This window comes from Salmo trutta, chromosome 10, assembly GCF_901001165.1.
Source record: "Salmo trutta chromosome 10, fSalTru1.1, whole genome shotgun sequence".
Taxonomy (NCBI): domain Eukaryota; kingdom Metazoa; phylum Chordata; class Actinopteri; order Salmoniformes; family Salmonidae; genus Salmo; species Salmo trutta.
In genome coordinates this window covers 272,188-289,507 of record NC_042966.1, presented here as the reverse complement: position 1 = coordinate 289,507, position 17,320 = coordinate 272,188, and the positions used below count along the sequence as shown (strand labels likewise).

The 17,320-nt window shown below is 42.2% G+C and overlaps 1 protein-coding gene and 1 long non-coding RNA gene across 2 annotated transcripts; both read left to right on the top strand.

Moving 5' to 3' along the window:
* The first annotated feature begins 252 nt into the window (after nucleotides 1–252).
* Nucleotides 253–1,153, top strand: LOC115200914 (uncharacterized). The gene is made up of 2 exons (XR_003879627.1): nucleotides 253–529; nucleotides 783–1,153. It is a non-coding gene; the product is annotated as an uncharacterized LOC115200914 (long non-coding RNA).
* A 356-nt stretch (nucleotides 1,154–1,509) lies between these two features.
* LOC115200773 (telomere length regulation protein TEL2 homolog) lies at nucleotides 1,510–16,407 on the top strand. Its single transcript, XM_029763920.1, is given in 22 exon segments — nucleotides 1,510–1,515; nucleotides 3,260–3,500; nucleotides 3,682–3,750; nucleotides 3,865–4,012; nucleotides 4,124–4,226; nucleotides 4,325–4,419; nucleotides 4,471–4,513; nucleotides 4,515–4,614; nucleotides 4,782–4,918; nucleotides 5,188–5,384; nucleotides 5,839–5,927; nucleotides 10,427–10,494; nucleotides 10,496–10,519; nucleotides 10,610–10,694; nucleotides 10,697–10,725; nucleotides 11,352–11,423; nucleotides 11,524–11,697; nucleotides 11,833–11,924; nucleotides 12,131–12,230; nucleotides 12,329–12,393; nucleotides 12,508–12,623; nucleotides 15,669–16,407. Coding segments are annotated over 22 exon segments (2,172 nt in total). The 3' UTR covers nucleotides 15,788–16,407.
* Nucleotides 16,408–17,320: the final 913 nt, after the last annotated feature.

Here is a 17,320-nt window from a genome sequence, read left to right as displayed (position 1 = left end):
GTTTTATATGACCAGTACAATATTATCATTTAATTGTTATATTGTGGAAAGTACCTCTGGATGTTGAATATTGATTTACTTACACTTACACTGGTATGTTTATGCATGTTTTCAATTCAGGTTCACTCAGAATAAAAGAAAGTCTCAATAAAAAGTCTGACTTGTTACAACATGTTGGCCTGTTGAATGTAACTCATAAGTCCTCACACGGAACTTTTCATGATACACATTGCGTACTTTTATTCAGTACGGACATATTTTGTTAGCGCACTCATTTAGCGCAGCAGGCGTTTTTTTATTTGTATCGGTGAAAAAGTAGCTAAGACTAGCTAGAATAATATAGGTTGTTTTTAAAAGCAGTTTGAACCTTAGTTTGTTTTGGGCTGCAGTATTTGTTAATTAGATTAATTCACAGCGTGAAACCGTTTCAAATGTGTCGTTTATCACCCGGTGAGTAGTCCAGAGGTGTGGGAATACAATCTGTTATTCTGGCTAATGGTGGCTGCAGGCTAGTTAGCTAAACATTCAGGTGAGTGCCTAATAGTCTTTCATCAGTATCCCCAACATAGGACCTCTTCTATTGACGTCTGTAGGTTAATGGGTCCAATAATAGCAATTAAGGGATCGGGCTGTCAGTAGTTAGCTATCTAAACCAAATCTCATGATGCTGTTAACAGATTTATGCATTTCAATGTAACGTTACCTAGTAGGAAGCTAGCTAGCAGTGATTGAAAGTATTGGTAGAACACGTGAACTATATAAACTAATCTTGTCCCCAACAGGTGCTGGAGAATGATGCCGTCCCTAAACCCCAGATGTTGAAGTTAGACTCTCAGTGGGCCAATGCGTCCGAACTCTCACTACCTCCAAAGAGAAGGAAGAGGTGACCAAAAACTCTACACACACTAACCAGTTACCTGGACGATGGGCCTCAAAGTACAATTACATCAGCTCAGCGAGCAGAGTTCAGTCGAGCCCACTACACCGGACCCCTACAGTTTCTCATCAGTAACATCAATGCTGATTGGCTCCAGCTTCTTACCGTTGCCCAGTGCACAGAATTGTGGGGATGGTTTGTTCCTCTCCCGAGGTCCTCCAGACCAGACTCTGTTAGTGCTGATGGATGGTATCAGCTCATTGAGGTGAGAAAAAATGTTTTAAGATGTTAATAGTGGATACTTAGTCTTTTAGAATCCAAGGGGATTCTAAAAGACTCATTCAAACCATGGACCAAAGCGCGGCCCAGTGTATACAACAATCCCCAACGCTATATGTATAAATGTTAATAGTGCAAGTCGGTTTTGGAAATCCTTTGGAAGTTAACTTTAATATCATCTAGAAATAATGTACCAATATATAATATATGTACTGTACACCTTCTAAACGTTGCAGCTGACAGTCATTTTTCAGTTACCCTTTTCTGGCTTTCTTCTTCTTTAGATAGCTAATAAGAACAGGCGGTTGCCTCTGTTCCGTAAACAAGCTGGAAAGTTGGTGTTACATGGAAATATGGCGGTGTTGGATTTGTGTTAAAACTATGTCCAGTAATTGTACTTTAAAAAAAATATATACACTACTGTTCAAAAGTTTGGGGTCACTTAGAAATGTCCTGTTTTTGAAAGGCAAAAATTTTTGTCCATTTAAAATAACATCAAATGATCAGAAAATACAGTGTAGACATTGTTAATGTTGTAAATGACTATTGTAGATGGAAACGGCAGATTTTTTTTTTTAATGGAATATCTACATAGCTGTACAGAGGCCCATTATCAGCAACCAGCACACCTGTGTTCCAATGGAATGTTGTCTTAGCTAATCCAAGTTTATCATTTTGAAAGGCTAATTGATCATTAGAAAACCTTTAGCAATTTATGTTAGCACAGCCTGAAAACTGTTGTGCTGATTTAAAGAAGCAATAAAATGGGCCTTCTTTAGACTAGTTGTATCTGGAGCATCAGCATTTGTGGGTTCGATTACAGGCTCAAAAATGGCTAGAAACAAATAACTTTCTTCTGAAACTCGTCAGTCTATTCTTGTTCTGAGAAATGAAGGCTATTCCATGTGGAAATTGCAAGGAACTGAAGATCTCATACAACGCTGAGTACTACTCCCTTCACAGAACAGCGTAAACTGGCTCTAACCAGAATAGAAAGAGGAGTGGGAGGCCCCGGTGCACAACTGAGCAATAGGACAAATCCTCAACTGGCAGCTTCATTAAATAGTACCCGCAAAACACCAGTCTCAACGTCAACAGTGAAGAGGCGACTCCGGGATGCTGGCCTTCTAGGCTGAGTTCCTCTGTCCAGTGTCTGTGTTCTTTTGCCCATCTTAATCTTTATTTTTATTGGCCAGTCTGAGATATGGCTTTTTCTTGCAACTCTGCCTACTGTGGACCCCTGTTTTCTGTGAAGGGAGTAGTACACTGCGTTGTACGACATCTTCAGTTTCTTGGCAATTTCTCGCATGGAATAGCCATCATTTCACAGAAGAAGAATAGACTGATAAGTTTCAGAAGAAAGTTATTTGTTTCTGGTCATTTTGAGCTGTAATCGAATCCACAAAATGCTGATGCTCCAGATACTCAACTAGTCTAAAGAAGGCCAGTTTTATTGCTTCTTTAATCAGCACAACAGTTTTCAGCTGTGCTAACATAATTGCAAAAGGGTTTTTTAATGATCAATATCTTTTTAAAATGATAATCTGGATTAGCTAACACAATGTGCCATTGGAACACAGGTGTGATGGTTGCTGATAATGGGCCTCTGTACACCCATGTAGATATTCCATAAATAATCAGCCGTTTCCAGCTACAACAGTCTTTTTACAACATTAACAATGTCTACACTGTATTTCTGATCTATTTGATGTTATTTTAATGGACAAAAAATGTGATTTTCTTTCAAAAACAAGTACATTTCTAAGTGACCCCAAACTTTTGAACGGTAGTATATTTCTCAATGATATTACATTCCAAAGGTTTACAAAACCATACGTGAGGATTGTTAATGTTTAACAGAGCATCTGGGCTGTTACACATTCCATGCGACAGCGAGACAGGAATATATAATGGGCTACTTGATACTGTGAATAACTGTGTCTTTGCTGCCGGCGACCTGTGTGGTAATGATATACTCATCTTGTACATTTCTCTGATTGATTCTCCTTGTTTGTGTGTGTGTTTGGTGTGCATGAATGTGTGTGATCGTCTATCTCCAGCAGCCCCCAGTGCAGGTCTGGATAGTTTAGGTCAGCATCCTAGAGCGGGTTCCTTCAGAGTGGTCGTCTGACAGTCCTACTGTGGACCCGCTGTCAGGGGAAGGTCCCCTCCGACTCTCCCCAGCTCAGAGAGACCCTGCTGGGCCGCCTGGTGGCTCTGCCTGACCTGACTGCCAACCAGCTGCACCACCACAACAAGACCCTCTTCCTCCCCCAGCAGTACTACCCCCTATTGGCCAGAGATATGCTCACTGTGCTAGAGAGAACCTGTAAGGCTCTGAGAGGTTTGTATGCCCATCCATCAGTTTATGTCTATTTTATATAATGCAGAAGATAGTACTTTTTTAATATAGGACAGTACTTTCTGATTAAGGTCCTATTTTATGGCTGTTTAACTTTAACTGTCTTATTGGAAATGTATTTTACTATGTGTGTAACTCACTGTCAATACACTATTGTTCCCAGATAGAAAAGACTGCTCTCTGACTTTTGTGGCCCAGGCACTGGGGAAGGCCTGTGTTCAGGGACACAGTGGTAGCAAGGCTACAAACAGCATGTGTTTCCTCCTGCATTGATGATTGTCAACTGTAACACTTTCCCATTGTATCATCAGAAAGGTTACATAATTGTGTGTTTCTCTCTCTGCAGGGTTAGTATTTGGGGTGCTGGCCCCTCGCCTCGCCTCTTGCACGCGTTCAGACATGGTGTGGCAAAGGGTGTGCTGGAAGCTGCTGGAGAATGTCCCAGAGCGCTGGCTGGAGAGCGTGCTCACTGGGATGGTGCAGGCTGTCAACAGGTGAGGGATGGGAGATAGCTAGAAGTTATCAAAAGGTGTCAAAAACAGACTTTTTAATGCACCGCATTTACCCCTCTCTCTCTCGTAATGTAAGTGTTATTTTTCCCCTAGACCTGATGCTCTGTCCAGGATCATGGGGAACCTGGTGTTGAAGAACAAAAAGGCCCAGTTTGTCATCACCCATAAACTACTGCTGCTCCCATACAAATATGAGGTGAGACGGTGAACTGATGGTGAGTCTAGTCTATCTATCATTGTTGGAAATTGAAAAGCTTCTGTTATAGCTGAAGTCTTTAACTTCCTTTCTCCCAGACACGTGTGTTGAGCATTCTTCTGGGCTACCTGGCTCAGGACAGGGAGAGAAGGCCACTACTTATACAGGTGAGTGTACAATGTATAAGACTCGTGTTGTGATGATATATGGGTATATATGATCGTGTTATTGACTGTGTGTCCAGGTGCTTGCGGTCGCTGTGCCAGGCCTGGGCTAACCCCAGTGCAAGTCAGACACACCCCTCTGGAGCAGCAGCTCTATGTGAGCCGGGCTCTGCTGCTGTGTGTGGGACTACTGAGTGATGCAGAACTACAGGAGCTACGCTCAGGTAACACTCACACACTACGGCACAGTATTATGTAACACGGTCAGAGCTGTTCACACTACCTTCTGGCCTGTCCGTCTCTGGGTTGGTTCATTTGGGCATTTAATAGAAGACATTTCCTGCCCAAGTCAAGCACGACCCTGTTGTCCTTTCTCCTTCCTCCCTGTCAGAGCTGCTGCAGTGCATGCTGGGAGGGATGCAGAGCCACTTGGACAGCAGTGTAGTCCGTGTGAGGCGCATGGGCATGGTGGTGGGGGAGTGTCTCAGCTCCCGCATGGACATCAATGGAGCCAAACTCAAATTCGAAGTACAGTATTGTATGGCACCTTTCCCAAGGCTTTGGGTGCATCTCTATAGTCTGAAGTGGCTCACTGTGTCTATTTTTCTTTTCTCTGCTCATACTGATCTGATAGAACTGAACAGGTGAAAACAAATACCATAATGCTTTCTCCTATTTACTGTTCAGATCAGTGCACATTAAAGAAAGGAGATAGGCTATGTCTGTCTTGTTATGAGTCCTGTGTAGGACTCAGGAAAGGGTGTGTGTGTTCATTTGTTGTGTTTCTCCCGCCTCAGTATGAGCATGATGAGGAGACCAAGGAGCTGCTCTCACTGATGACTCCACTGTCTGAGGAAGAAACAGAGCCGCTTGATGACAGATTGGATCTTCCTCAATATGTCAAAGGGCAGACTGTACCCTCTCAGGCAGTACCATCCCAGGCTGCTTCCATGGCCCAGAAATCAGGAACTGACCCAGACTCAGAGCTGGATAGGTAAGAGATAGTATTATCATAATCAAACCCATAACACTCAGTAATACCTCTTATTTTTTATTTCAATTTTTTTTTCACCTTTATTTAACCAGGTAGGCAAGTTGAGAACAAGTTCTCATTTACAATTGCGACCTGGCCAAGATAAAGCAAAGCAGTTCAACAACATACAACAACACAGAGTTACACATGGAGTAAAACAAATATACAGTCAGTAATACAGTAGAAAAATAAGTCTATGTACAATGTGAGCAAATGAGGTGAGATAAGGGAGGGTAAAGGCAAAAAAAGTCCATGGTTATACACTACATGTATTAACATAATTTTGTCTGTGAGACTGAAGTTTTATATTTAATTCAAATCACTACAATCTTCCCATGGACAGTTAAGAAGGCATGGTATAGTAGTGTTGTATTGATTAGGCTCTATGTCCCTGTCCTGTGTGTGTTTGAACCAGTGATGATGAGCTCACCCCCTATGACATGTCAGCTGACCAGGAGATGAGCCAAGCTGCCCCACCTCGCTACCTCCGAGACTGTCTGGAGGGTAGATACAGTATATAGGTCTCTCCAACGGTGGGAGATGGACGAAGCAACGCGTGATATTTTACAGCAAAAGCTGTCTGAAGGCTATCATATATAGGTTAATTTATGCTCTAAAATTGTTTGTTCATATGGGCAGAATATTGTATAAAATTAAGAAAATGCCTGCATTCATTGCCTTCATTTAGACTAAATAAATAAAACAAGTTTGGGGGGATAACTTGAAAATGTAATCCATAAGCCTACTAATGCATGAATTAATTAATAAAAGTGTGCACATATAATACATTTTATTTCAACCTTGTAATAAGTATTAGGCTATAGTGATCGGTACCAGTAGCCTGTGTATAGTGTATCAATAGGCTACGAGTTGCATTTTTTGGATATGAAAAAGAGGGAAAATATTACTGCACTGCACGTAGGAAAGTGTCCAGACGACTGTGAGCTGATTAACCAGTAGGCTAGGGGTGAATGTTATCGTCTGAATAGGAGACCCATTATAGGGCCATCACCTAACTTGCGCGATTCTTCAATAGGCTATGCGTAGGCTAATATACCTACTTGTTGGGTGCGCATTTGGTATCCAATTGTTTAGTTAGGCCTAGTGATATTGTCGACCTTCAGCTGATCCTGGAAATGTTTTTCTGAATGACAGTCATGTGACAAACAACCTATAGCATGCCTGTGCGGGAAAACCAGTGTTCGTAAGAATGTCCAGAATATTTTGATGTCTGTTCATTGCGCCAGTGAAGTTGGATCCAATCCAGTTGGATCCAATCCAATACCCCTTAATTTATGTTGATTATCTGCTATTGTCTGCTGGATTTACAAGCCGTGTCTACAAGATTAAAAGAGAATGCATCAATGTAACGTGTTAATGTCTTCATGTTTCTGTGACGTCGGATTGGACACGGAGTCTAGGCTGCTGTGCGCAATTGTGTAGCCTAGGCCAGTGGTTCCCAAACTTTTTTTTTTTAATAGTCCTATACCCCTTCAAACATACCCCCTCTAGCACCATGGTCAGCGCACTCTGAAATGTTGTTTTTTGCCATCATTGTAAGCCTGCCACACAAACACACTATTCAATTATTAAAATTATTACATTTATTAAACATAAGAATGAGTGTCAGTTTTTGTCACAAACCCCGGCTCGTGAGAAGTGACAAATAGCTCTTATAGGACCAGGGCACAAATAATAACAATAATAATAATAATAATCAATAATAATAATAATCAATAATTTCTCTTTATTTAGCCATCTTGCATATAAAACTTTATTTGTTAATCGAAAATTCACCACAGGTTAATGAGAAGGGTGTGCTTGAAAGGATGCACATAACTCTGCAATGTTGGGTTGTTTTGGAGAGCGTCTCAGTCTTCTCTCATTTTCCACACACAGTCTGTCCCTTTATTTAGTTTTCATGCTAGTGAGGGCTGAAAATCCACTCTCACATAGGTACGTGGTTGCAAAGGGTATCTGTCTTAATAACAGTGTGATTTGCCAAGGCAGGATACTCTGAGCACAACCCAATCCAGAGATCTGGCAGGCTTCTGATTACAGGCTTCTGATCTGGCAGGCTTCTGATTATTATTGTTGCAATTTCGATGAGGCTCTCTTGTTCAGATATCGGTAAGTGGACTGGAGGCAGGGAATGAAAGAGGGAACGAATCCAGTTTGTGTCATCCGTTTCGGGAAAGTACATGCATAATTGCGCACCCAGCTCACTCAGGTGCTTCTCTATATCACATTTGACATTGTCTGTAAGCTTGAGTTAATTTGCACACAAAAATAATACAATGATGGAAAGACCCTATGTCTTGTCCTTGTTAATTGCAGACAGGAGAAGAGCTCCAACTTCTTAATCATAGCCTAAATGTTGTCCCGCACATTGAATATAGTTGTGGAGAGTCCCTGTAATCCTAGATTCAGATCATTCAGGCGAGGAAAAAAACATCACCCAGATAGGCCAGTCGTGTGAAACTCGTCATCAGACAAGTGAAAATGATGGTCAGTAAAGAAAACTTTAAGCTCGTCTCTCAATTAAAAAAAAAACATGTCAATACTTTGCCCCTTGATAACCAGCGCACTTCTGTATGTTGTAAAAGTGTTACATGGTCGCTGCCCATATCAATGTATAGTGCATAAAATACACGAGAGTTCAGGGGCCTTGCTTTAACAAACTTAACCATTTTCACTGTTGTGTCCTAAACGTCTTTCAAGCTGTCAGGCATACCTTTGGCAGCAAGAGCCTCTCAGTGGATGCTGCAGTGTATCCAAGTGGCGTCGGGAGCAACTGCTTGCAAGCGCATTACCACTCAACTATGTCTCCCTGTCATGGCTTTTGCGCCATCAGTACAAATACCAACACATGTTGACCACCAAAGTCTATTTGATGTCACAAAGCTGTCCAGTACTTTAAAAATATCCTCTTCTGTTGTCCTGGTTTCCAGTGGTTTGCAGAAGAGGATGTCTTCCTAATTGACCTCCCCATAAACGTAACGGACATATACCAGGAGCTGTGCCAGGTCCGCCACGTCTGTTGACTCATTCAGCTATAACTCATAGAATTCACTGGCTTGTATACGAAGCAGTAATTGTTTCAAAACATCTCCTGCCATGTCACTGATGCCGTTGTGAAACAGAGTTTGATGAAGTCATTGTCTGTTTTAGTTTTTTTTTTTTTTTTTTTTTCACCCAGCATTGTCCCAGCGATATCCGCGGCAGCAGGAAGAATTAAGTCCTCCCAAATATTATGGGGCTTGCTTGTCCTTGCCACTCGGTAGCTCACCATATATGACTCATCTAGCCCCTTCTTATTAATGGTATCTGTTACTGTTACACATCTTACTATTCTAAAGTCGTCTTTATTCTCACTCAAAAAACTCCTGTGGCTTTTTTCAAATTGTCATGTTTTGTTTCTAAATGTCTGCGCAAGATGTGAAGGTTTCATCGAGTTATGAGATAGTACTTTTGCACGTGTAACACTCTGGCTGTGGAAAGGCACTACTCCCCAATATAAGTGAACGCCAAATCAATGTAGTTCTCATCATATTGGGGCGGCCGGTAGCCTAGTGGTTAGAGCGTTGGGCCAGTAACCGAGAGGGTTGCTGGTTTGAATCCCCAAGCTGACAAAAATCTGTCATTCTGCCCCTGAACATTGTAAATAAGAATTTGTTCTTACCTGACTCGCCTAGTGAAATAAAAATATATATATTTGTGCCTCTTCGATGTCTGTTTGGCGCGTTCCCGGGTAAGGGGGTAGTAGCTCTTCGGCTGCATCAGATTCACAACTGTCAGTGTCCATCTACCCAGCTAACACAAATGTAGAATTACTGATGCTAGCATGGATGTGCTCGTGGAAGCAGAACAACTTGTGTCGTTGGACAGGTGAATGTGTAGTACTGCTGGTAGCGCTGGTATTGTCTCTATGGCTACTCAGGCGAGGGGGGAAAAAAGCTCACCCAAATGTATTAGAATTGGACTGTTTGAAAATGTGAATTTTTTTTTGGAGGGGGAAAAAAATATATAGATTTTTTTTTTTTGTGAATCGCGTTTTTTATTTGGCGTACCCCCATCGGCATTGCTACTCCCGTTTGGGAATACCTGTCCTAGGCTATTGCACGGAACACCGAAGGTATTTCCTTTCTGTTATTCAGGACATTTAATGACAACAATGAGAAGCCTAGTGGGCTTATAAACAAAGTAATTTGATGAATCTGAATGATGTAAATCATGATGATGGTATGAGCCCCAGTAACAGATTGACTCAGATCCTTTTCATCATAGAGGCTGTTGTTACTTTGTGTCTCTAAAATCACAATGTTTCTATATGTCATGTGACAAATAGTATTTTCTTATTTGAAACCATCAATGTCGGCCTTTTACCAGCTCCGAATAGACACAGTTTCAAATTTTTTGAACAGACTCAAATAGAAACAGGCAATAGGCTAACAGCTTGCTTCAGTTTCCCCGCCAAATAGGCCTACAAGGAAACTGTATCTCGACGACAGTGACTATTCAGGGGGTTTGTACGCAGTGTAGTACCCTTCCACAAAAAGTTATGCTTGACAAAAAGACAAGTAAGCAGAGATTGGGGGGGTAGCCTAGCGGTTAAGAGCGTTGTGCCAGTAACCGAAAGGTTCGAATCCTTGAGCCGGCAAGGTGGAAAGATCTGCTGTTCTGCCATTGAACAATGCAGTTAATCCCCCGACAACAACTGCTTCTGGCCGCCGATGACGTGGACATCGATTAAGGCAGCCCTCCGCGCCTCTCTGATTCAGAGGAGTTGGGTTAATTGGGAAGACACATGTCGTTTGAATGCATTCAAACTTCCAAGAAGCCAGTGTAAAAAAGATCTCATATGTGCAAGTGTCTTCTGAATGCATTCAGTTGTGTAACTTGACTAGGTATCCCCCTTTCCATTTAAGCTTACCAATGCTCGCTTTATATTACTAACTTGTTAAATGATTGGTCCATTCATCCTTCCATCCATCTCTCCCCAGCCTTCCTCTCCTCTGAGGACCCAGTGAGGGTGGATCTCAGTCTGAGAGCCATTGAGGGCTTGGTGAGGAAAAAACACTTCTACAGCCCAAGAGGTGAGAGGTCACACACTGTTTACTACATTCAAATGATAAGCATATAGTTCCCTTGTTATAGTCGTTCCCTTAATGTTTGTCGCTCCTCAGGTCAGTGTTGAGCTGAGCAAGGTGCTGCTGCACATGGAGGACAGGTACAAACACTGTGGGTTTCCTGGTCTCAGGCAGACTGCTATGGGGCCCTCACTGTCACCGACTCTGTCCCCGTAAGATATTTCACCTTAATGGTTTAGTTTTCATACACTGAGGTGTACAAAACATTAGGAACAATCTTCTCTTTCAATGACAGACTGACCAGATGAATCCAGGCAAAGCTATAATCCCTTATTGATGTCACTTGTTAAATCCACTTCAATCAGTGTAGATGAGGGGAGGAGACAGGTTAAAGAAGGATTTTTAAGCCTTGAGACAATTGAGACATGGATTGTGTGTGTGTGTGCCTTCAGAGGTGAATGGGTAAGACAAACTATTTAAGTGGCTTTGAATGGGGTATGGTAGTAGGTGCCAGGCACACAGGTTTGTGTCAAGAACTGCAACGCTGCAGGGTTTTTCACACTCAACAGTTTCCCTTTTGTATCAAGAATGGTCTACCACCCAAATGACATCCAGCCAACTTGACACAACTGTGGGAAGCATTGGAGTCCAGCATCCCTGTGGAACGTTTTCGACACCTTGTAGAGTCCATGCACCTTTGAGTTGAGGCTGTTCTGAGGCAAAGGGCAGCTCAATATCAGGACCGTGTTCCTAATGTTTTGTACGGTCTGTGTGTATTATCAATATTCACTGCTAAATACACCATGTCCTTTTTAATTCTCATCCCTTTCATTCACAGGTGACTGAGTATTTGACCACGGAGTTCTACTCCATGAACTACAGTATACGACAACGGCTGGATATTTTGGAGGTGAAGAGAACACGGTTCCTCCCTAGTATCTTTTGTGAATGTAGAATGCCTTTATAAAGGCTTCATAACTATTTATTAACTGTTGTCTCCCCTATGTCAGGTCCTCATTATGTCTGCGCAGGAGCTCTCTCAACCAATCACTGACAAAGGAGGTCCATCCAAGTCCATTCAGCGGGTTACCATGGACACACCCCTTTACCCCGGCGATGACCCCATACACTGGCGACAAGTGGTGGAGAGGCGGATTCAGAGTAAGACCAAACGGCTCAGTAAGGTAGGCTGCACAACAGTTTCAATAAAGTTATTTCTTTGCCTTTTAAATAATACTGGAATTAAGACTCTAACCATACAGTAGCTAAATCTGATTCCTGATCAATGTAAGATGAGTTTTGTTCTGCCCTCATTTCAGGGTGTCACTCACCCCCCAGTCAAGCCCACCCCAAACCGTTATGCCCCTGTTGCTGGCCACTTCTTCTTCCCTCTGCTCAGAAACTATGACAGGTAATGTGTGGGAATGTATGGGTCCCTAGCAAGTGAGTGTGAGGCAATGTGAGAGACTGTGTGTGTTAGATACAGTATTCTTCATTTGAAGCACAGTTTATTTGTGCTACACCTTTTTTGCTACACAATTGTATTTGAGGTCTTGTATGCAAGTGAACAACATTGTTGTTCCACTACTAACATTTGTCCTTGACCTTGACTCCTAGGCCTCAGGTGACCTTTGACCTGCTGGGCGGTGACCACCTGGTCCTGGGGAGACTGATCCACACGCTGGGACTCCTCATGCACCTAGCAGTCAATGCTCCGGTAGGCTACAACTCGATTTCTTCTGATGTCACCTCATAAAATGTCCCCCTTGCTGTGACTTGACTATGTGATTGAATGGGTTGTTTGGTGTTTTGCAGGTGGCCACTCAGATGGGCAGAGCTCTGTTGGACTTTGTCTGGGCCGTACGCTACCACGTTGACCAGTGAGTATATCTATACATACGTCATAAATAGGAAACTGTTTGAGTATGGGTAGGAAGGAAGGTCTTTTGTCGAACTGGTCTATGGCTTACCCAACCTCTGTATTTCCAACATAGGATGGTGCGGCGAGGAGTCCTATTTGCTGTCTGCTCCGTCTTTCTGAGCATGCCCAGTCAGAGTTTGCTGGTGGAGCTCAGTGATCAGCTGTTTGAGACCAGAGCATGGCTGGCAGGTGAGAATACAGGGCAGAGCAATATAGTATCACTTCTGTTACTATATACAAGAGTAGAGACTAGACTACTGTATCTCAACATACTTGACAGAGTTGTCTCACCCAGTCAATTCAGGAAGTACAGTTTATTGACATTAGCCTGTTAGGGCTAGGGGGCAGTATTTACACAGCCGGATAAAAAAACGTACCCGATTTAATCTGGTTATTACTACTGCCCAGAAACTAGAATATGCATATAATTATTGGCTTTGGACAGAAAACACCCTAAAGTTTCTAAAACTGTTTGAATGGTGTCTGTGAGTATAACAGAACTCATTTGGCAGGCAAAAACCTGAGAAGATTCTGTACAGGAAGTGCCCTCTTTGACCATTCCTTGGGCTTCTTGGCTCTGTTTATTGAAAACTTAGGATCTTTTCTGTAACGTGACACTTCATACGGCTCCCATAGGCTCTCAGAACCCGGGAAAAAGCTGAATGATGTAATTCCAGCCCCTGGCTGAAAAACATTAGCGCCTTTGGTAAGTGGTCTATCAGAGGACAATCAGACTGAGGCGCGTGCACGAGGCGACCCCATGTTTTTATTTTCTCTCTCTTTGTACTAAAACACAGATTCCCGGTCAGATATTATTGTTTTTTTTTACGAGAAAAATGGCATAAAAATTGATTTTAAACAGCGGTTGACATGCTTCGAAGTACGGTAATGGAATATTTATAAATTTTTTGTCACGAAGCGCGTCACCCTTATTTACCCTTCGGATAGTGTCTTGAACGCATGAACAAAACAGAGGATATTTGAACATAACTATGGATTATTTTGAACCAAACCAACATTTGTTATTGAAGTAGAAGTCCTGGGAGTGCATTCTGATGAAGAACAGCAAAGGTAATAACATTTTTCTCATAGTAAATCTGACTTTGGTGAGGGCTAAACTTGGTGGGTGTCTAAATAGCTAGCCCTGTGATGCCGGGCTATCTACTTAGAATATTGCAAAATGTGCTTTCACCGAAAAGCTATTTTAAAATCGGACATAGCGAGTGCATAGAGGAGTTCTGTATCTATAATTCTTAAAATAATTGTTGTGTTTTTTGTGAACGTTTATCGTGAGTAATTTAGTAAATTCACCGGAAGTTTGCGGTGGGTATGCTAGTTCTGAACGTCACATGCTAATGTAAAAAGCTGGTTTTTGATATAAATATGAACTTCCGGTGAATTTACTAAATTACTCACGATAAACGTTCACAAAAAACAACATTATTTTAAGAATTATAGATACAGAACTCCTTTATGCAATCGCGGTGTCCGATTTTAAAATAGCTTTTCGGTGAAAGCACATTTTGCAATATTCTGAGTAGATAACCCGGCCATCATGGCTAGCTATTTTGACACCCACCAAGTTTGGCACTCACCAAACTCAGATTTACTATAAGAAAAATTGGATTACCTTGCTGTTCTTCGTCAGAATGCACTCCCAGGACTTCTACTTCAACACCCAATGTTGTTTTGGTTCCAAATAATCCATAGTTATATCCAAATAGCTGCGTTTTGTTCTTGCGTTCAAGACACTATCCGAAGGGTGACGCGCCGGTGCGTATCGTGACAAAGAAATTAAAAATATTCCATTACCGTACTTCGAAGCATGTCAAACGCTGTTTAAAATCAATTTTTATGCGATTTTTCTCGTAAAATAGCGATAATATTCCGACCGGGAGACCTTGTTTTCGTTCAAACACTGAAGATAGAAAATGGAGTCTTCACATGCACGCGCGCACACCGTGTCATTGTTCTCAGAACGACCACTTTCCAAAACCCCTACTGTTTTTCGCCCAGGGACTGCAGAGTCATCATTCCCCGTTCTGGCGCCTTCTGAGAGCCTATGGGAGCCTTAGAAAATGTCACGTTACAGCAGAGATCCTCTATTTTCGATAAAGAAGCTATAGAAGGACAAGAAATGGTCAGACAGGGCACTTCCTGTATGGAATCTTCTCAGGTTTTGGCCTGCCATATGAGTTCTGTTATACTCACAGACACCATTCAAACAGTTTTAGAAACTTTAGGGTGTTTTCTATCCAAATCAAATAATTATATGCATATTCTAGTTTCTGGGCAGGAGTAATAACCAGATTGAATCGGGTACGTTTTTTATCCGGCCGTGAAAATACTGCCCCCTATCCTAAACCGGTTAAGAAGTTAAGGGCTGGGAGAGGTTAGTTCGGGTACCAGCCCGAGTCGTGTCAACTTACTTTCATCCTCAGTCCTCCTCAGCTTCTCTGCATCCACTCTGGACTTTGTAGGCGCACTCCTACTAATGGGCAGCACCCACTTGGGTGATGCTTAAGCTGCAACTGGCGCTAAAAAGCTCACCGCACATCAGTTCAAAGTAGTACGACTCCTTTGCTTTCGCCACACTGCAGTCCCACTTCTCAAATATAATGATTTTGTTGATGAACTGAAAATGGCAGGTTGTTTTCAGGGTATTTCTGACCCTAAGCCTACCATTGGGTCTCTAGTATGTCACATTAGCGCTGTAAGTTTTACACACCCTTGATGACATCATTCAGGGCTGACCTTGGTTTATGTGTATTTTAGGGATGACCAGAAGAATGTGGTTAAAAAGAGCACAGTCCAGATGTTCATGCAGCTGCTCAGTGTGTGTCAATCTGAGATAACAAACACACACACACACACACACACACACACACACACACACAGCTGGGGTGAGCATTGCTGGGAAATGGAGGGAATCCAGGATATCCTGTCCTGCGCAGACTGTCTGTGACGCCATTCACTCATCAATGGGAATTTAAATTCTCTCAAGGACATTACCAATAGTCCAGAAGACACATGAATGTTAAAAATGTTACAGAATCATAAACATTTGGGTTTTCAATGTGAATCAACTGTGTTGCATTTAAAAAAAAGCCTTGCATTAAAAAAAATGACATGCTTGTTTTATTGCTTGAACAGCCTCATTGTTCCTTATGGTTAATTTCTACCTGTTTACGGTAATAATGATACTCATGGTTCGACCTTTTGTGCTGTTGACAGACGTAGCTGAAGGGGACCCTGATGCAGACTGCAGGAACCTGGCCGTGCAGAGCTTGGTGCTGCTGGAGAAGAGTCTGAAGACTGAAATGAACCCTGCTGCACTGGTCCTGCAGTCATGATCACAACATGATGATACACAGTGGACCTTGAAGTCCTATCCCTCTGGTGTACAAAAGGCAACAGACAGCTAGTGTATTGGTTGTGACTGCCGGTGTATTGGTAGTGACTGCTTTAGGACACTGGTTGTGACAGGAGTACAAATTTAGCTTGCCAATAGGAACTGGCTGGCAGAAAGCCCGAGGATGTGGCGGATCCTGGACACTGAAGGATGTCCTTTAAGCTAGAGCTACAGGTGCTGCTGGCCCACCATATCCTGAAATGAATAAATGCATGCCAAAGGAAAGAAGTATGTTTGTGAAGGAGGAGTGTGGAACAGTGCTACACATACACTGCATTGCTTGCTGTTTGGGGTTTTAGGCTGTGTTTCTGTATAGCACTTTGTGTCATCGGCTGATGTAAAAAGGGCTTCATAGATACATGTGATTGATTGAAATCCAATAAGGGATCATAGCTTTCACCTGGATTGAGTCTGTCATGGATAGAGCAGGTGTTCCTAATGTTTTGTACACTCATTGTATACTTGCAGACACACACACAAACTAAGTAATTAAGCAGTTGAAACATACCAAGACTGGAAAGGAGGATGTCATTAGACAAAAATAAATTACATGTATTAAAATGTTTGTGGAGGATGTCTTTTTTTTTTCTTCTGTTTCCTGACCAGGAACATCCCTCTGTACTATAGGTGTTTGCTTACACAGGAAGTCCTGTAAATTATGTTTCCTTACACACGTGTACAATATGCATCCTTCCCCCAGACAAAGACCACGCATGTGGACTTGTGTGTACCTCAACAAGTGATTATTTGGGATATTAATTTCAGCTGCCTGAAACGGCAGAATCCTCCATAATAAAAAAAATAATATATATATATTTCTAGAGAGAGAGAGAGAAACCAGTAGCCTGGGTGCATCTCTGCTTTTGTTCTCATGTTTGCTGTGACAATGAATGTGTCAAGGAGCTGGGAATGCACACAACGAATCTGAGACCAGGCTACTAGGTAAATTGTTCCAGGCTCCTTTCTGTTTCAAGGCCATGGCGAGATGTCAAACACCTACAAATCTTTGCCCTCCTGAGGAGAATGACATTGTATTTTTCTGATAGACAAAGGTACACAATCAGTAACCGTTCATGTTGCATCTAATGGACGTAATCAAATTAACAGGTTCTGAGAATATGTATTAACTTGAAGTAGAGAGCTATTGCTGTATTCAATGTCACTTTATTTACGGAGCTGTAAGCAACCCTTTAAAAATGAAAGGTTGTGTTGTGAGCCACATGCCATAACACACCGATTTACAATCGGTAATTTCCGTAACTCCTCCCACCCTTTCCGACGACGTTGTCGGGGTAACTAGAAGGGACGCTTTTTTCCCCACAGGGCAGCAGAGCAAAACCACAGCACTGGAATTGCCTTTTGCTATTTATGTTGTCACGACTATTTACCCATTTTTGGACGGCACCTATAATAAATATTTTCAGGTAACTTCTCTATTCTTTTGAACTCTGAATCCTTCGTAAATTGTAGCATA